The following is a 20,866-nucleotide window of genomic DNA, read 5'->3' on the forward strand; positions in this document are numbered from 1 at the left end:
CAAGTTCTACACAGTGCAAGGATACCTTGGGGTTCCCTTCCCCAAGTTCAATACAGTTCCACATGGTTCAAGTCTCTTGATTTTCACCAAAATTGTCAGTTTCACTTTATACTCCTTTTGATTTGTATCAATTCGAACAGATGCTTTATTTATTATCACGCAGCCTTTGTCTTTGGGCTTCTCTTGGCTCTTTCCCAAGTCAGCCTACTCGGTCTAGGTGCAGTTGTTGGACCACATGGTCCACCCATTACAGGTCTCTGTGTTGTCAATGTAGTTTTGGGTCTTTCCAGTATTGCGAAGAGAGCATGCTCCACAAAAAGAGTGCTGCTGCATCCCATGGTAATACTCGCTGACTTGTCTACTGCGAATGCAGCAACAGCCAGTGCCTGTTCGCAAGCATAGTGTCCTCTCATCACTGGATCTAATTTCTCGCTGCAGTATACTAATGGTTTGTGCCCTATGCTCGTCTTCTGTGTCAGACTGCCATCATTGCTACTCCATTGGAGTGCAAGAATAAGAAGAATTCATCTTGATAAACTGGGATCCCCAGCACAGGATCTGTGCATATTGCTTCCTTCAGCTCCTGAAATGCCTCAGTCATTTCTTCTGTCAACTGTAAGGTGTTCTCCGCTTTCTGTACTTCGTTCAGTGCACTTAACAAGGGCCTAGTGTATGTAGTGTAGTCAAACACCAATGCTCTTCAGTAATTAAATAGTTCTAGAAACTGCTGCACTTGTCTTATGGTTGTGGGTTTTGGAGTCTTGCATATTGCTTCTGCTCTTTCTGGTGTTATTTTCGCCCATCTTGTGATATCATCTGTCCAATGTACAATACCTCTTTCTAGCAATATTGTAATTTCGCCTTTTCTATGTTGTATCCTTTTTCTGCGAGCACAGTCAACATGTGGACGGAGTCATCTCTACACTGTGCCTCTGTTTTGCTGCAAATCAATATGCTGTCTACGTACTGTATAGCAACGCTCTCTAACTGTACATTTTTTAAATCCATTTGAAGGACCCTTTTGAATATTGAAGGTGATTTGCAGTACCCTTGAGGAAGTCTGGTGTGTTTCCACTTCTTATTTCTGTATAGGAACGAAGTTAAGTCTTGTGAGTCAGGGTGCATTGGTACAGAGAAGAAGGCATTCTTCAAATTGATAACTGTGAAGTGGGTAGCTTCCATAGGAATTCTGCACAGAATTGTTGCTGGGTTTGAAACTGAAGGAAATTCTGCCTCTACAATATGGTTCAGAGAGCGCAAGTCCTGTATAAAATGCTATGGCCCCCCTGTTGCCTTTTTCACAGGGTACACTGCCATGTTGCATGGTTATTCTGGTGGTATTAAGATGCCTTGCTTCCCTAGTACTGCAATTGTCTCATAAATACCCTCGTCTGCCTCCCTCGAAAGGGGATATTGCCTAGCTCTTGGTAAAATTGCTCCTGGCTTCAGTTTTATCTTTACTGCTCATATCCCTTTCAGAAGCCCCGCATCATAGGGACTTGTGGTCCATAAGATGCTGGGACTTTTAACCAGTCTTCCTCGAGAAATGTCAGCAGTGCTTGTAACATCATCGCCATCCTCTGTGGTACCACCCTATAGTGTATTTTCACACAGTATGTAATGCTAGTGTCAAACACTACTTCATGATCTGAGCGGTTGTCTTAAACTTCATCTGTTACAGTATTTAACCTGTACCCTTCAGCTACCGCGATCACAGACCTCCATGCTCGTCCGGTGTCATCCATCCCATGTACTGTTACTCTGTCGTCTCCCACTATTACGGCCTCTAATTCTAGTGGTATTACTGCTCCCTCTTTTTCGTCTAGTGGTAACTCTGGTCCGAACATGTACTCGTTTGGAAGGTGCCACAGTTTTCCCTGTATTCCCAGAAGCCAATCTATTATTACTTCAGCTCCATACCGGACAGCTCTTCATCTGCAGGTACTCCCCTCTGTACCATGCGTCCACAATAAGCTTGAATGATTTCCCTCATGTTTAGAAGGTGGATTCCAGGTGTGGAACACACTATCCCTTTGTCAGTGAATGAGATGATCATGTTAAGTTTGCTCATGATGTCTCTTCCCATTATGTTCACAGGTGTCTGTCAGGAATACAGTAAGGGTAGAGCTAGGTCATGCTCCCGTTTAGAAAGTGTAAGATAATTTGTAAAAGGAACCAATTCCGTCGCCTCAGAAAATGCCTGCGCATTCATGGTGTTGCCTGACATTCTATACCTCCCCTCCCAGATGCAGGATCTAGTTGCCCCTGTGCCTACAAAAAAGGAGAAAGTCTTGTCACTTATCGTCACCTCTATAAGTGGTTCCTCTGCTGGGTTAGGTGTAATCAATAGGATGGAGCACATCAGGTCTATCTGTGGGCTGTCCTGCTGAGGATATAATGACATTCTGTTCCCTGCAAATGGGTTGCCCCCCACCACAGTAGTCCCCCCTAGTTTCCGAATGGGAGTCATTCCCATGGAGTCTGTGCGTGCCAAAGTCCCGTCGTTTTGTGGTGCTGTGTATGGCGGTTGCGTGTTATTTTGCATCTGTGGTACCTGGGGTGTCTGCGAATATGGTTGTGATGGCGCCTCCATTTGTGGTGTCTGTGTAATGGGCTGGTATGCCTGCGAGTATGCATTTGGTGTCTGTCCTGGTTGTTGCGCCTGGTCCTGAGCATAATACTCAGCCTTCTCCCCTGATGTGTTGGCTGATATTGCATTACCACATTCTGCTGCATCCCCCCTCTGCTCCTGCACACTCTGGTAATGTGCCCTATCTGTCCGGACACCCAGCACTGGGGTGGTTCTCTCATTTGCCTCAGGTACCCCCCAGAGAAACCTTCGGGGTCTTGTTGTATGGGTTGCCCATACCTGCGATACCCTCCGGAAAACCCCTCTTGTCTTTGTTGCATTTGCTGCATATACCCACGTCCCCTAGGTGGTCCCCCACTTCCTCAGAACCCATGCTGCGCATCCCCCACCCCATGAACCCTCCTCCACGGGCAGCGTTGCGTAGAAATGTCTGTGGTGCGCTTTGTCCTTCCGTGCTTGTTAATTCTGCCCCTTCCATGGCGTATTCTGACAGTTCCTTCTGCACTAACTTTGCCTCTGCCTGCCTTCTTTCCTTGTGCTTTTCCCTCGCGTTTTCTTGCATTAGCCTGCAATAGTGTATTATAGTGAGTTGAATTTCTGACCACAGTTTTGCTTCCATCCCCACCAACTTCTTGAGCTGCTTTTCCAACTGCTCTGGCAACCCTTGGCCTGGTTCTGGTAGAATACCCCACTGTCTTGTGCCACGGTTCTCATGTTTCAAGTCTACCTTTCTCTTGAATAGCTTCCATCTTGCGTGCCATGATTGCGCCAGTGTCTTAAGTGTCTGGGTACTGCACCCGTAGAGCTTACCATATAACCACTCTGCAATTGTTGAACGGCGAACCATCGTGCGCCGTGTTCTTGGTGGTCACTCCTAGGTAGCCTGCTGTTTCCCATATGTCATCGGCAACCACTCTGAGAATCGCAGAAAGGAAACCTTTCATGTCCTCCACTGCTAATGTCCGACCTGCTGTTAGTCTTTCCATCTCGTATATCCATTTCCCTGCCCGCCCCCGCAGTCAACAAGGGTAGCTTACACCTCAAGTTGTCTTTGTCTATTTGTTGCCATGCTATGTACTGAGGTCGCTTCCTCCCTTCTCCAGTAAGGGGAACTGTGTCAGCCCGATCTCCCCCTCTATTCTCCCAGTGTCTTTGGTGGCAATGAGCACCCTCGCTAATTCTCCCCCCCTACGCACTGGAATGTCTCTTAGTCTCTGTGTGTATGTGGTAGCACTGTCGATGCTGCACGATATAGACCTAGAACGATGTACCCTTTCATCTTTGTCACCCCGCAGTCTACTCCCATCCTTGCCTAATCCCCCTATCATGTCTTGGCCCGTGCCCTTCTCTAAGCTTTCTCTGGCAGGCCGTCCTAGTCCCTTGTCCTCACTTCCTCCGAAGTCATCTTCCGACTCAGCATCTCTGCCATCACTGTCAATACCATTTTGGAAGCTTAGCCTTCTCAACACGGTGCCTCCCCGCTGCCTTTACTCCATGTTAATCATACCCCTGCAGTCCCCCCTAATGGAGGACCCAGTATTGCTTTTGCTCGACATTGTGTATGTCCTGTAACACCTCTTGTTTCGTTCCCTATCTACTTGCTCTTCCCCCTCCATGTTATTGTCAAAACGTGCAAAACACAATTTTACTCTCACAGCACGCTCTTCCTGCTCCTTGCGCCGTCACTCTCTTACGAGCCATTCTATTTCCAACTTCCTCTTCTCCCTTTTTATCTGTACTTCCCTTTCTCTTTCTTCATCTTCCCTTTTCCTTGCTATTTCCTCGAGCACTTACTACCTCCTTATCTCTCGTTGCTCGTGTTCCCGTGCTTCTGCCTTCTGTTTTTCTCTTTGCACCCTCTTGCGTTGTTCCTTTTCCTCCTTCTCTCGTCTGTGCACCTCTTCCATTATCTCTGCCCATTCCCTAGCTTCACCCATTTCCCTACAACCCATTGCTTTTTGGTTGGTCCTCCCGCTTCTATTTTTGTGTTCCCATCTAATTTAAGCAATATTTGTCTTCCTACCCACTTGTTGTTGCTATATTTTCCAGTCCTTCCTGTCTTCCCTCTATTGCCAGGTCGGTCTCTTTTACATGCATTTAGACCTTGCTTCACTCTTTCTTTTTGCCTCGTGTGTTTTCTGTCCCTGCAGCTGTTTGCCCAGCCTGGCTTTGCCTCTCACATCTGCTGTATGCTGGAGGTGCACATATAGGCTTTGTGTATCCTGCTGCTGCTGCTCTTAGTTTCTTCACTGGATATCATTATTGTGCCCCTACTGTTGCCCCATTGTACCCATGTTCAGGAGGGGGAGTGGGAGCGGGTGCCAAGGGCTTTTCGCCCGGGGCCTCCTGTTGGTTCAGCATCAATTGATGCTGCGCCACATCCCCTCCGTTGTCCTGGAACATGTTCCACAGTTCAAATATCGCCATTCGTTTGCCCAATTTCTTCCCCTTATAGACCTCTTATATATGTGTGTGTAATGGTTGCTGCACATACTTAGCTCCCGCCTTTTGGCCATGGCTTAGGCAGTTTACCTTATGTGCTCTGTGTCCATTCCGTGCTATATTTACAAATGCTGTCCTTATATTGCGGAAAGGACCGGCACATATGCTGGAGGGGTGTGTTCCCCACATTTCTTCCACAATACATTATTCTTGATACTTACTTGACCCCAAGTCAGGGCTTTCAACACTTTCACAGTGACCTAATAAATACACCTTTTTCAAATTTTCAATTGACCGTTCAATTCACGGATTGGTGAGCCTCTCCGGCTCTTAATAGATACCCTGGGAGTGCTCCACGCACCTCCTCCTTACAACCTTCTGTCTTCTTGATCACACCCACTACTCTCGCACATGCGCCTTCCACGCACTGCCTCAGAACACCACAACTCTGTCTCACCTCATCGTGCTCTTCAAGTCCTATACAGAACCCTCACTGGTGACGTCACCTCTAGAATACATAGGTGAAGGAAACAGACTACTGACAGAGCTCACAAATACCATTGCCCCATGACACCGCTATTTTCACAAATATAAACAGCATATACCCACGGCCGTCGTTCTGCCTCCAAACAGGGGATACCAATATTTCACATGCTCAATCTGTACCTACAGTGTCGCCTTGTAGATAAAACGACTCAGCAAGACTTAACCAGAAGAACCCCTTCTGTGATTCATGCTAACTTCTCTTGCTAAGCCCTATACACGGGGATACCATTATCCATGACCCGAGCTAAAATGCCCAATCCACAGGGAATACACTATTTACATAACTTCTGTCATCGGTACCCTTAAGTCAATAGTCTAGGCTAACCTCCTGAACCTTTTACCTCAAGATCGAATGTTCCCTAACCTCAAACAAATACCATCTACCTCCTCTTCTTTCTCAATTCTAATTGACAATACTTCTAAAATGCTCAACAATACTCATCACCACCCCACACCCACCATCTTTTTACCACCTACCCCAATTGCGATGTGGCTGAGTCAATACTTACAGCATGATCTGCTGATGCTGCTCGGCCACCAGCTCTCCCCAAAGCTGCAACTCTGCCCTTCTGGTCTGCTGGGCTTCTCACGAACCACGGGTAGGATTTTCTCCAATGTGGTGCCTGACGACCTCTGCATGGGGTGCACCTCTGTGTGACTCTCGCGCTTCGTGGGTCACCTCACAGTCCTCCAGTTGTCGCGACAGGAAAGGCAGTTTTGTGCCGAACTAACGTAGCGAACCGTCCTCTGCTACCAATTTGTAAACTGTATACAAGAGGACCGAGGCTCGTGCTACACAGTCACCGTTCAGCAGAGTGCCCAGGCCCAATGATTCCTCCCCGGTAATGACGGAGGACTCAGCCAAGGGCAAGTTAGAACTGTCCTTTACTTTCCATAACAGACAGGGATCATACAGGAAGACAAAATCTCCAGCAATCACAACTCCTGAGCCTGTGTCAGGAGCTTTTGTTACCAAATGGCGTCATAACTTCAAACCCTTCCCCAAACACCTATCAGTCCACTCTATTGGGTGGCTGGGGTGGTAGTACCTATAGAAGGCAACTATAGGTGTTAGCTAACTGGTCCTTCATGGTCAGGTGGTCTCGCCTGAGACTTCCCCAAAAACTATCTATTACATTGTTTCTAGGTTGCAGAGCTACCATTGGCCCTTGCCCATTAGCCTCCACCCTAGGATTAGTGCTTCCTGATTGGCTGGAGCGGGTTTCCTCAGGCCTGGGACCCCACTCTGTTCTCAGTGCTCTGTGTACCTTCTCAAGGTGATGAGAAAGACTGTGGGCCTCATTACAACCTGCCAGTCCGGGACCGTGCAAAATCCGTGACGGCGGTAAAAACGTTTCCGTGTCCACAAGGTTGCGGAAAAACCGTCCGATTACATGCTGAAAGGCGGAGGACCCCCTTCCCCACTGAGGCTGCAAGCATGGGAGGAGCGTTGCAGCAGCGTCCTCCACCTTGAGGCAATCCATGGGATCGGGGAGGCTGAGGCAGGAGTGAGCCCACCTGCAGATGCCGGTAAGTGCCCAAACATGAATGCCACATGAAAATATGCATTTGTGACTACTGGGCCAAAGGACCCATTAACAACCCCCCCCAGGCAGTGCATGTGTGGGCCAAAGGACCCATTAACAACTCCCCCCCCCAGGCAGTGCATGTGTGAGCCAAAGGACCCATTAACAACCCCCCCTCCCCAGGCAGTGCATGTGTGGGCCAAAGGACCCATTAACAACCCCCCCCCCCGGCAGTGCATGTGTGGGCCAAAGGACCCATCAACAACCCCCCCCAGGCAGTGCATGTGTGGGCCAAAGGACCCATTAACAAACCCCCCCAGGCAGTGTATGTGTGGGCCAAAGGACCCATTAACAACCCCCCCCCAGGCAGTGCATGTGTGGGCCAAAGGACCCATTAACAACCCCTCACCCCAGGCAGTGCATGTGTGGGCCAAAGGACCCATTAACAACCCCCGCTAGGCAGTGCATGTGTGGGCCAAAGGACCCATTAACAACCTCTCCCAGGCAGTGCATGAGTGGGCCAAAGGACCCATCATGATCCGTATGGCAACCAATATCACAGAATGCATACACCAGCAATCAGATACATGTGACTAACACTATTCAATGTACAATCTTAATGACGCATGTGATGCACCCATCTGCCACCACAACAACACTAATTGCATGCCCTTTGTGTCCCCACAGCCGTTTCAAGTGACAGTGATACTGCACAACAGGCCAGCCAATCTGCACCGGCAAGTACACAAGCCACCGCCACCACACAGGAGGATGCTGCCGGCAGTTCTGCACCTCTGGCCACATTAACAGCCACTACAGATGTGCCGCCCACCACCACCACCGACATCCCCACCGTCTTCACACTGCCTGAGTCTAGACAGGTGCCACGGGAACCTATCATGGCCACCCAACACAACACCGAAGGCAGCAGCGCTGCTGAGGGGGCGGCCTGCAGTGATTACAGTGCCCCGCAAGAGCACTCGGAAACGGGGCCACAGGGGGAGATGCCCACATTGGAAGACCTGGGCTCCTTCCATGAGCTGGAGTTCAGCCCCACATCACTGAGGAGTCCCATGAGGTCGCCCACCCCATCCATGGCCGAACTGAATGCCCGCATGCAGCGAATGGAGGAGCAGCAGGCTACCCTCACCCAGCTGGTGGAGAGGCAGCTAGAGGAATCCAGGCTGCAGAGGGAGAGCTACAGTGCCTCAGTGCGTCGCCTGTCGAGGTCCATCGGACGCTTTGCAAGCACTATAGTAATCCTTGCACGCCATGTGCGGGAGGGCAACGACCACACCTCCAGGCTTGTAGAGGCCATGTTGGTTGGCCAACAGGCAAATCTGGCACGGATGCCCTAAATCCCAGATTCTGCGCAATCAAACACAAGCACCCGATCCAGCTCCACTACTGCCAGTCCAAGGAGGCGCTCGAGTAGGCTAACGGGTCCCTCGGGCAAGGTTGCACAGGCACAGAAGCGCACACGGAAGTGATGGCATGTGTGTGGGGCAGTGCAGGACCCATGTGGACTACAAGGGTGTGAGAGGGGTGGCCACGTTTGGGTGGTGGGGTAGGTAGTTTTGGGGGTTTGAACAATGGGGCCTGGGTGGGGGTGGGCACGTTTGGGTGGTGGGGTAGGTAGTTTTGGGGGTTTGAACAATGGGGCCTGGGTGGGGGTGGGCACGTTTGGGTGGTGGGTGGCCCCGGGTGTACAGCTTCCCTAACCAATGCACCTCCTTCCCTGTTGTTGTTACATCAATACATCACCATTTTGAATCAAGACATACATGTGTGGACATTGATCATTTATTTTGCAGTGCAACTATTAATTCATTGTCGTCACCATGTTCGTGCATTTCTGTGAATGTGCTGTGACTCAAAAGTAAATGCGAATCAGGGCATCTTGTGCTCTCTGGCCATCATGTGGACCCCCAGGGGGAGGCGGTGCCATCCCATCCCCATCTCGATCCCCATCCCCATCCCCACCCACATCTCCATCCCCATCCCCATCTCCATCCCCATCCCCATCTTCCTCATCTGCGTCTGGTGGCATTGGGATGTTCCTGCGCAGGCATATATTGTGCATCATGGCACATACGAGCGTGATTTTAATGGTCTTCGCTGGGCTGTACAGCAGTGATCCGCCAGATCTGCTCAGACAGCGGAAACGGGCCTTCAGCAGTCCAAATGTCCTCTCAATCATTCCACGTGTGCGGATATGTGCCCTATTGTATGCCTCTTCATGCCTGTTCCTTGGTCTCCGTGCAGGTGTCATCATCCATGGCGTGAGTGCATATCCCGCATCACCTACATGGGATGTAGATGGGGGAACATGTCAGTGTTTGTGGCATCATGTCATCATCTGCTGCTGTGCAATCTTGTATCATCATTCATTCATGCATATGTACCATGCAGTGTATGGAGGTATGTTTTGGGCATCACGATGTATGTCGCTAACTGGATATGGGCCTACACATTAACTTGCATGTTTACTGTGCCCTGCGGGTGACATTTGATTGTGTGCATGTCACGGTGCAGTGCTGTCCACACATGGCAGAGTGACTCCACTGTACAGAAGTAGAAAATACACTTTGTCTCATTTACACGCCTCTCGTGCCTTTTGAGGCAGTGTTTCAATTGAGGGTGGGTGTCTGCAGTGGCACAAGGTTCATGGGACAGTGACGGGATTGGCTGTGCCAGCGTGTGCACGGGCACACTGTGGTGCCCTGTCATGTCTTCCTTCATGATGTTTGGCATCCGCTGTGTATTTGGTAGATGGAAGGGGGTGATGCATGTGCGGTCACAGCGGCACACTCACAATGCTCATTGGCCTGGACACACACACACCACTTCGACAGGGTTGTAGCATTGTCAGCTTTACTCACCCAATAGCCATGTGCTTTGTCCGGCATAGCGTTCCGTGTACCGTGGCAACGTGGAATTCCGCAGTACCATTGAGTCATGTGATGAGCCTGGGAAACGTGCGCAGCAGTGTGTAATCAGTTGCATGGCATCACAAACCATCTCGATATTCAAAGAGTGATACTGTTTCCTATTGCGGAACACCAGCTCAATTGCACGTGGTACTGTCAGCTCAACGTGGGTGCAGTCAACTGCGCCTATGCAATTTGGCATGCCTGCTATGGCATGGAAGGCCAACTTGGTGGCAATGACCTCGGGGAGGGTGCGGGGTAGGGCTATGTGTTCTGACACATGGCGCAACAGGGCATCCAGTACCTGTACCAGGATTTTTGAGAAACAGGGTTGTGATATGCCGTGCAGCTCACCAACCGTTTGTTGATAGGTGCCAGTGCCAAGGAAATGCAGTACTGAGACAACCTTCAAGGGGGGGGGGATGGCGGTGGGGGTGTCAATTTGGCTGCTGATGTTGTCCTCAATCATGGCGGTGATGTGCAGGATTGTTGCACGGTCCAGCCGGTATAGTGTGTGGATCTGTCCTGGGGTGAGGTTCCAGGGTGAGGCCCTGATGTGTGGTATTGCTGGCTGGCGGCGGGCATCGGGCTGGCTGGGCAATGGGGTTTACCATAGCTGCAGGGTTGGCTGGTTGCCGCCTGCGCCTCCTCCGCCTACGCCTCCTCTGCGCCATTACTGCCACCATGTGCAGTGCTGCCTGTTGGTTGAGTAGGCCCAGTCCCAGTGCTACTAGACCTGCTGCCTGCATGGTTCTGTGTTGTGTTGGGCTGGGAGTGGCCCTTTTGTAGGCTCCCAGTGGCCTGCTAGCTCCAGCTGGGCTGATTTGGTGCACCTGTGCCCTGATTCAGTTCAGCAGGCAGTGTATAACGCCATGTTCGCGGTGGCGGCGGTTCCGCAACCGTGATCACGGTATTTACGCCATTTTTTTGCCGGTATTTCCGTGTCCGCGCTAGTTGTGATGCTCACAGTGTTTCGTGTTGACTGTAACGGAGGGGTTTCCGTGCAGACGGACTTAACGGGACCCCTATTTCTGCGGTGGCGGTTGAGGGTGGTGCTATTACTGGGGGCGCGGGTCATGATTGGGCGGACATGGAAACGGTGCCGGTATGGTTTTACCGGCAGTGTTAATTCCGGACCAGAGTACTTGTAATGAGGCCCTGTGTGTCCCAATTGTCGCTATTGGTATATCCACCTAGCCTGAGAGAGTGCCTGCAACTTGCAATGTTTGCTGGGCAACACATGTATCCGTTCTTGTCTGCTTCGCTGGGAACAGCTTCTCTTCCCACCATGGGTAAATGGCTGTTTTCCGGCTTGGCCACATCACGTGGGTGAGGACCGCAAAACAGGGCTTTTGGTCTGCGATTAGTGAGGATTTATTCTGCTATTTTGAAGGTGGCTCCTTGCCCTTGGGTCAGGAATGTTCCACCCGCCTTTTTTCTTGGCTGCGAGCAATGGCCCATCGCTTCATGCTGCCGGGTCTGCATGTCTTCGTTCCTTGTTCTGAGGTCTGTGGCTTTGTGCAGTTTCACTACAGTTGTTCTATGGTTTCTCTATGTCTATATATGTTATTGTATTGCTTTCGCTTGAGGTTAGTAGTATTTGGTTTTTCCAGATTCCCTATATGTCTCTGAAGTTCCATATGGTTAGTTGCAATAAGCGGCTGAAAACTTGTTTTGTGCGACTCTTGCTCTCTTGCGCTTCTGCGTTTCTGCATTTGGCTAATGAAAGAAAATAAGAAGGACTTCTGACAGTGTGTACGTGTATCTGTCCTCTATCTATAGAACTGTTTATGCATGTTCTTCGTGTGTGCACGTGCGTGTCGTGTTACTTCGTGCAGGCATGCAAGTTTGCTTCGTGGCTAACGTTACTATGTCATGGTGTCTCTAATGACATCAGCAAAGCTAGATATTTATTGTTAGTCAACCTGGTCCAGTGATGAGGCACCTGTGTCCGCAAGGACATCAGCTGGATAGGGTTTGAACAACTGTCTAAGAAAATATCTGCTCACATATGTAGAATGTACTGGCCCTCCTGGGGGCTGGCCAAACAGTGACTGGCATCTCTCGTTTCTCAGTTTTCGCGCTGCCATGCATATAGGGGTCACAAGGGCCATTCCAGGGACTCTATCCTCTATGTGCTGTGGTTTCCCTTCGGCAGTCTTTAGGGCCTGGCCACCACTTGTATACTGGCAGTCGTTTGGCTTTGCCATAACTTGCATTCACCTTATTCTGTGGTGTATATCTTCTTCTACGACATTGCTTTCACCTTGCTCCTCTTAGATGCAACAACTTGTATTTCACACTTGCTCTTCATTTAGTTCATAAGTATTCATGACAGCTTTCACTTTGTTCTCAATGCTTTTGAGCAAGTTTAACTTCTTTCACATTTGCACATCATTCGCTTTCCACTTGTGCTATCATTTTACATGATTTCCATATCTTCTCTTTGGTTTGGTATTCAATATATGCCATTGCGTTCTCATAAGCTTTTCGCTCGTTCGCAAAAATAAAATGTCCAAGATCTGCCCCAGAGCACCCCGGTAGCAGTATTCTCTGTCTCGCACTCACTGGAGCTGCTCTGCTTTGCAGAGCATCATCTTGCTATTCTCCGTCCTTCTCTCTACTCCTGGAATGCGTCAGGTGCTCCAGCGAGCATTGCTCGCTGTCGGGAAACGTATGCACAGCATCCCGCTCCAACTGGGAACACACGGCTCAGGTAATTGCTGGGGCTTTGGTCTTCTCGCAGCCCGCTCCAGTCGTGGCACCTCTCTCGTCCCCTGGCAACACACAGCGTCCTTTCTGTGGGCAGTCCTGCTCCAGCCTGCTCCCCGCCAGACAGCAGTCACCTTCTCTCCAGACAGGTTCTCCCTGCTTTGCTGCTTGGGCCTCCTTTTAAGCAACTGTAGACTTCCAATAGGTTGCAGGTGCGAGTAAAATGCCTGACCCTCATTACACCAATTAACTGGACATGCCTGATCTGATCGTCCATAGGCATCTTCCTCTTCTCAGTACCACACTGGTGAAACTGACTAGAAGTATGCATTACTCGTAGTCACCTCTTCCTCGTCCCAGTCTTAAAGGTATATGATAGAGGATCATAGTGTGTGTGTGTGTGCGTGTGTGTGTGTGGAAGAGATATGGACTGACAAAACCCTATGAAGGAAGGGGAGGGTAGGGTTCATTTTCAATGGGGGAAAAGGGGATACCATGTCTCACCTGCAGACATCCTCTCCACACTCCGCAAGGTCCCTCCACCCAGGGGATGCTCCCTCATATATCAACACCCAGGGTCAGGATCCAAAAGCGATGGCCTTTCCCTGGCCACAGAGAGGAAGATCCAAGGGGAGTATATGGGAGGATGCCCGCAGGTTCCTCAGATACTTGAAATCGAAGTTCATTGAGAAGCTCCCTGAGTTTGGCAGAGCATTTTTTTTTTTCTAGGTCTGCCGTGTCCTGAACCATCATGCTGTTCGTTCAGGAAGTCGTGAACTTGTGCACAGATGAGGTCCCATTCCATTGCTTCTCCTGCAATGGTGACATTCCAGATCAGGCTTTTCAGGTTTTTTTTTGGTGACAGTGCTAACGGCAGAGATGATCTGGAACCATCCAACATCTGCATCAACATTTTACATTTGTGCCCCAGTGATGAGTCCAGTTGCCATCTCTAAGCATCCTAAACACTTATCAAGTGATAGGCCGTTGTAAACACTCCAAGCTGCAAGAACATAATTTGTCCTGTTCCATAACGACCCTCCTCGCCCATCTTACTTCTCTTGGGAAATAATGCGTTCTGCTGGGTCAGGCATACAGCTATGCCTTGGAACAGTTTGGCTTTTGAGACGTCACCTGAAAAAGCAGACAAAGTTAATGATAAACATATAGTGCCTCAAGAGAGATTCACAAAGGTGAAGCTATATTCTGAGTTGTCTAACGGAGCTGCAGTCTCATACCAAAGCCGCTGACCCACTACAGGGTCGGAATGGACCGGTAAGTCCCCATTGAACCAGGTCGGACCCGGTATGGGAGGTAGTCATGGCGCAAATAGCACCATGACTATCTCCATACTCGGGATGAGGCCCACTGTGTTTTTTGATTTTACCAGATTTGCCACCTTATCTGACAGACAGGTACCATCAAGATATAGACCCAAGTGTCAAGATTCAAGGTCCGCGTAGACTATGTATATCTCTGTCCCCAAGCACCAGTCAGGAAGATATAAATATTTACTTGCTGACCGGTTATTGAGGCCACAGGTGACTGGAATAAGAGCACCAGGTTCCCAGGTAGCTGCAATGGAAACAGGGTTAAACAGTGCAATACGGAAAAACCAGTTATGTGGTATAAGAACAATAACAGGGCACCTACCATAAGTCTACATGGGAGATGTATACCTGGAGAGGTAGGTGAGCCTGTCCCCCCATCTTGTCGATGCAAGACTTGTTCCCAAGATGTTGAAATGTCAAAGTCACCAGAAGGGACCAGTTGAAATAAGTCCCAAAGGCACTGGTAGGGTAGTCACCCAAGTGTAAAGTTCCAGAAGGATGGCCCCAATTATAGCAAGAAGAAGCCTTCGTGGTACCAATGAATGTAGGGTACTAGGCTGAAAGCAGAAGAGTTCCAGGATGGGGATCGTAGCAAAATCTGAACAGTAAGGCAGTCCGTAAGGCAATGCAGGAGTCAAGCAGTTCAGAATATCCAGGAGACAAGGAACGCTGAAGCCGGGGGTCAAGCAGCAAGAAGATCTGAAACACTAATCCAAAGGGTCGAAGTCCAGAAACACGAAACCAAAAAGCGCCACTTGCCGGAATGTATCACAGCTGAGAAGCCCGGCGCACAACAACCGGCGTCCTTTTACACTGTTGCCATGGGAGCACTTTGATGTGAGCAGGTCCGCACCAGGGTTGGTTGTTCACGTGAGCATACCTGCGTCACGTGAGGACCACTCCGTAGGCGATGATTGCTGTACTGTCTCCATGGCAACTGCCATTACGACCAGAGTCACCAAGGTAATCGTTTCCGCGTCGTGGGAGAGCACCGAGCCCTCTGGACATCATTAAGGCGCGTCTCAACCCTGTGGAGGGAATCAGGTGCTGCATGTCTGTTGCTAGTGTCCTGCTGTGGTGAGTGTGAGGCTGTATGCTGTTTTGATGTGTGCGTGACACCAAGTCTTAAGTCGGGACCTTCCCCTTCCTCAAATTCTGTTCAAGAGCAAAAGAAGTCTATTTGACTCCCTTCCGGGAATGTACAGACCTTTTGCTCCTACTATCATCAAGGAGCATACATCCCCGGTAGCAGGAAGGCTTTCCAACCTTCTTCCCTTTTGGAAAACCATTACTCACGAGGAATGGGTTCTGAATATTATTCAGCATGGTTGCCGCCTTGCCCTTCCGGCTATTTCACCATCCTCTCCTCCGACACTCCAAAAATCCTCCCCGGATCTCCTGGAAGAGATCCAAAAACTCTTTTCCTTCGGAGTGATAGAGTTGGTTCCTCAAGAGGAATTAGGTCAGGGATTCTACTCCCATTACTCTCTGATCCCAAAGAAATCAGGCGGGATCCGTCCAATTTTGGACCTTTCAGACCTCAACCAATGTCTGTCAATCAAAACCTTCCACATGGTGACCATTCCTCAGATCCTGGCTTCTCCTCATCGATTGGATGGCATCTGTAGATCTACAGGATGCTTATTTTCACATCCCCATCTACAAACATCACTGTCAGTTCATGAGGTTCACCATCGGAAGGTCTTATTACCAGTTCACATGTCTTCCCTTCAGTCTAAATTCAGCTCTCAGAGTTTTCACAAAAGTTCTGGGGTCAGTGACAGCCTACCCCCGGTTATGGGCAGTACATCTATACCCTTTGCTAGACGACTGGCTTCTCAAGGCCCGGTCCCCAGAGGAATTGCTTCAGAAGATGCAATTAACTTGCCATGCTCTTTTCAACCTGGGGTTTTCCATAAATGTGACAAAATCCCAGCTCAACCCTTCACAAAGGATCCAATTCCTAGAAGCAGTTATAGAAGGAGCAGTTATAGATACTACTCTACACAGAGCCTTCCCATCCCTGGAAAGGGTGGAAGCTATTCAACAAACCATTGTAAAGTTCAATACACACCAGATTCTGACAGCTTGGTGGTTTCAAAGGCTGTTGGGGCTTCTGGCCTCTTGCATAAACCTAGTTCCCTTTTCAAGGCTCCATATGAGAACGGTGCAGTGGCATCTTGCTCGCAACTGGAACCAGCTGTTGCAATCCCAGGAAACGAAAATTCAAATTCCAAAACAAGTTCAGGACTCACTACTCTGGTGGCACTCCCCAGAGAACCTGTTAATCGGGTTTCCTTTTCAGCCTCCTCATCACCAAATAGTGATAACAACAGACCCTTCGGAGTCCGGTTGGAGAGCCCGTTGTCTAAGTCTTACAGCTCACAGTCTTTGGTCCTCTCAGGAAAAGAAGAACAAAATAAATGTCCTCGAACTAAGAGCCATATTTTTCACTCTGAAATCATTTCTTCCCTCTCTTCAAAGAAAGGAGGCCAAAATTCTAACAGACAATACCACTGCAATATTTTATATCAACAACCAGGGGTGCACTCGTTCCCTTCCCCTGTGTCTCCTAGCAGAGAAGATTTGTTATTGGGCCATTCAGAATCACATTTCTTGTTGGCGGCCCATCTGGAGGGAAACAAGAACGTTCTAGTAGACGAACTAAGAAGGTTACAATCTGCTCCGCACGAGTGGGAGCTGAAACCATCAGTAGCAAACATGATCTTTCAGAAGTGGTGCCATCCATCAGTAGACCTCTTTGCCAACCAGCACAATTCTCTATGTCCTCAGCTTGCCTCAAGGCAAGGTCAAGGTCTTCAATCCCTGGCATATTCTCTATATCTGGATTGGTTGAACTTAACACTTTATGCGTTTCCCCCTCTTCCATTGATTCACAAAATATTACTCAAATTTAAAATGTCACAGAATCTGACAATGATTCTAATAGCCCCATTCTGGCCTCGCCAGATTTGGTTTAGAGACCTCGTGGAGTTAGCAGGGACTTCCAAATTAGATCTCCCATCATCGAGAGATCTTTTGACTCAACAGAAAGGGCAGGTCCTTCACACCTTCCCTCAATTGCTGAACTTGAAGGCTTGGTTCCTGAAAAACTAGCCTTTTCCCACTTACATTTGTCAGAGCAAAATATAACCATCATGTCAGCTTCTAGAAAAGCTTCTACTAAGAAACAATATCGTGGCAAATGGTTACGGTTCTGTCACTGAGCCTTGGACCAAGACATCAATCTTCTAAAAGGCTTCTATTAATAATGTCATGTCCTTCATGTGTTATCTAGTTTCCACTGGTGTCAAAGTAGACATGTGCAAACATTACTTATCAGCTATTGGTGTTTACCTGAATAGAAAACATAAGTCTTTCTCTCTTTCCAACAAAGCCATTGAAAGGTACTTTGAGGGCCTTCTATGCTTACATCCCCTATTCGTGAACCTCCACCTCAGTGGGATTTCAACGTGGTCTTATCAGTCCTAATTCAAAAAACATTCGAGCTTATGGCTTCATGTGAATTAGAATTTCTAACTTGGAAAACGGCATTCTTAGTAGTCATTACTTCGGCTAGAAGGATTGGAGAGCTACAGGTTCTCTCCTCAAAGGAACCATAGATAGTGTTCCATAAGAACAAAGTTGTCCTCTGTGCGGTCCCATGCTTTCTACTCAAAGTGGATTCTGAAATTTCATTTAAACCAGGAAATATATCTTCCTGTTTTTCTTCCTAGACCGCATGCTTCTGAGGCCGAAGAGACTCTACATAATCTAGATGTTGCAAGAACTTTAAAATTCTATCTAGAAAGGCTGAAACCATTTAGAAAAGCAGGCCAGTTCTTCATTACTTACGGGGGTCCTTCTCCTGGCAATACGGCAGCTAAAGCTTCCATCGCTAGATGGGTTGTCTCTTGTATCTCCAAGGCTTATGATATGAAAGGGTTTTCGACTCTGCATAGACTTCAGGCTCATTCCATTAGAGCCAAGGCAGCACCTGTAGCCTTTACCAGGCATGTTCCCATTGTAGACATATGTAAAGCAGCTACCTGGGCTACCCTACTTGCTTTTTGTAGCATTATGCTAGGGATACATCTTCTAGAAATGATGCAAAATTCAGCCAAGAGGTTCTCCGCAACTTGTTAGCCTGAATTCAGTACATACTGTTTCCTCCGCCCTTACTTATTCTAAGTCTTTTTGGTCTGGTCCCAACCAGATGGGAAGGAGGGAGAGCCAGGATGAAAGAGAAATACAAAATTACCTTCATGGTGATTCAGGTTCTCTTAGCCCAGGCTCTCCCTCCTTCACAACACCCACCCAGCCATCCCCTACAGTAAGCATATACTAAAATGTCCTGCCATCGGCGGAACCACAGGAACTGGTTGTGGAACGTTGGTGACGTAGGGGTAAGGTGTGGGCCCAGCATTCAGAGGGATGCATGCGTGACGTAGGCTCTACCCCTTCAAAGTTCTTAAAGTTACAGCTGTCTTTTGCAGCCAGCTTTTTCGACCCGCCTGTGGTTGCAGATGTTCCCAACCAGTTGGGAAGGAGGGAGAGCCTGGACTAAGAGAACCTGAATCACTGTGAAGGTAATTTTTTATATTTTTAATGTGCCCCATGATATCAGATCCTTAACTTGGATTTCAGTTTTTCATTGGAATCCATTAATCCCCTTTATACTAGGGCATTGTTTCTATCCAATACCACTTCATACTAATCAGAATAAACAAACAGCTCAGTGTTTTTGGCAGGTTTTTAGCTTCAAGCGTGCATTTTAGGTTTACTTTCTTTTCATCTAATATCCAGTCCCGCAGAAATTAGTTATGCCGATTTTCCTGCATCAAGGCATGCCATTCATTATAGCTAGTGTACATGCAATGTACTGGAAAGCCCTTGAGTGGTACTGGCACCTCTTTGGTTTGTCCCGTCGCCATTATTCTGGCAAGACCTATGGCTTTAAGCACCATCATCTTCAGAGAGACCCTTTTCTTTGACTACACTTGCCACATCCATAATCTCAAAAATGTAAACTCCACTTTTTCTGATGCTCTGAGTGGAAAAGAGTTGGCGAACGAGAGACAGGAAACTCTGCTAAGTGACGATGAGGAAAAAAGAATCATCATACATGAAAAGGTCTGTAGATGCGGAAGGGATAGAAAGAAATATGTTCAGTCATGGGGTTTCCTACAGCTCCCCTTGCTTTGATACTCATTGCTAGGATGGATACTGGGGCGGCTGAAAACCAAGGTAGCCTATGAACATTTTCCAGCAGAAAGTTGTTCTATGGAGATGAATAAGTTAGGAATTGTGAAAAGGCATATCTTGTGACACATTTTTTTAAATACATATTTTATTTACATTTTGAACACAAAAGGAACACACAGAAACAGTTATACATGTTACACATTAAACATAATTATCAGATACAAAAATTGCTACAATGCTTGATATGTTCAAACATCTGAGATTGAAATTAAGATTGTGTAGTAGCCCAATTGTTGATATTTGTCAATACATGTGTTATAAGGCAAACATTATGCTGCAATAATGATCTTAAACAAACAATCGTGTAAAAGTGAAAACATTTCAATTTTGTGGATGACATTGTTTTTATACATTTCTTTTGTATGTACAGCTATGTGTATGTGTCCATATAACTGCTATTTGCCTTTCACAGGGTCTTCACCAGCATCTAATACCCCATCGCTACCAGGACAAGCGCAGGATGGTGCTGGTCAGTAAAGGAACTGAGATAATTAAGCTGAAAAGGGAGAAGTTTGATGAGTTAGTCGATGCCACAACTATATCCAGTGTAGGCAGAATGGAGCGTGCCTTCCCGACGTACGTACCCTTAGTGCAGTTAAATCCTGGCATAGTAACAACCCGCTGGCTCTTAACTGTTAAGGAGATTATCAGTATACAATGTGCTTAGCCCAGGGAATTGGATTTGAACCAACCAAAGGTGAAATAAGAGAATATCATCAAAAGGCACGGCCTCTAGAAGGTTGGAAGGGTTGGAGACAGGTGGTATGGTTGGAGAATGCAGACATTGCTTTTAAGAGGTCGTGGCCAGCCTTCCTATCAGCTTATCCCACTTTGCAGGGAATGAAAGAAAGCATGGTCAAAACACATGTTATAGGTAGACTAGTGAGTAAATCATTGAGGTAGATGTGGTTTCTACTAGGATACATTCCACTCATGCTTTATGGTAACACACAGCAGCCACACCCATGCCCCTCAATTACACCAAGCCCACCTATCTGCACTGTGCTTAGCCCTCTGCAAACTGCAAGGTTTGGTAACAGGTTCCTCCCTTGTTATATTATTGAGTTTTCCAGAGCGGTAGCACGGATTTCAATCCCCAACAAGGTATCTGTATGCTGTGATTAACCTGAAGGTGTCTCACTTGCTAGTCCCCGGGATCTATCATCCAGGTGGCCAGGACACAGCCATCAGTATTGGATCCAGTTCCTGGGGGTGGACCAGTGGGGAGGATCACCTGGATGAGGGGTCTTCGGGGAGTGGAGGTGGGACACTGAAGGTTGAGACGTGGTGCCCCCTTCCCATTAACACCTGTTCCCCTTCCTACCCCGTAGGATATGTAGAAGCCACACCCCCCCCCTTTTCCAACACAAACACTTTCCTACACTGTGACAGACAACGGACTAACACCCGAGCCATTTACCTGACATGTCCCAACACCAGGGTCAGGCAGAGTCAGGCAATTGATAATAACTACGCGAACCTGACAGCCCTTTCCCTTCTCCACAGAGATAAAAGGCAGACCAC

The 20,866-nt window shown here is 48.2% G+C and overlaps 1 protein-coding gene across 1 annotated transcript in view; it reads left to right on the forward strand.

The window, feature by feature from the left end:
- LOC138488500 (cyclic nucleotide-binding domain-containing protein 2-like) overlaps nucleotides 1-20,866 on the forward strand; it is an 808,593-nt gene that overhangs the window by 780,772 nt on the left and 6,955 nt on the right. Inside the window, exon 12 of the mRNA XM_069615519.1 lies at nucleotides 19,755-19,918. Within this exon, the coding sequence (XP_069471620.1) occupies nucleotides 19,755-19,918 (164 nt within the window). The remainder of the gene's footprint in view (nucleotides 1-19,754; nucleotides 19,919-20,866) is intronic.

The sequence above is a fragment of the Ambystoma mexicanum genome, chromosome 9 (genome assembly GCF_040938575.1).
Source record: "Ambystoma mexicanum isolate Mex_15411 chromosome 9, UKY_AmexF1_1, whole genome shotgun sequence".
Classification (NCBI taxonomy): Eukaryota; Metazoa; Chordata; class Amphibia; order Caudata; family Ambystomatidae; genus Ambystoma; species Ambystoma mexicanum.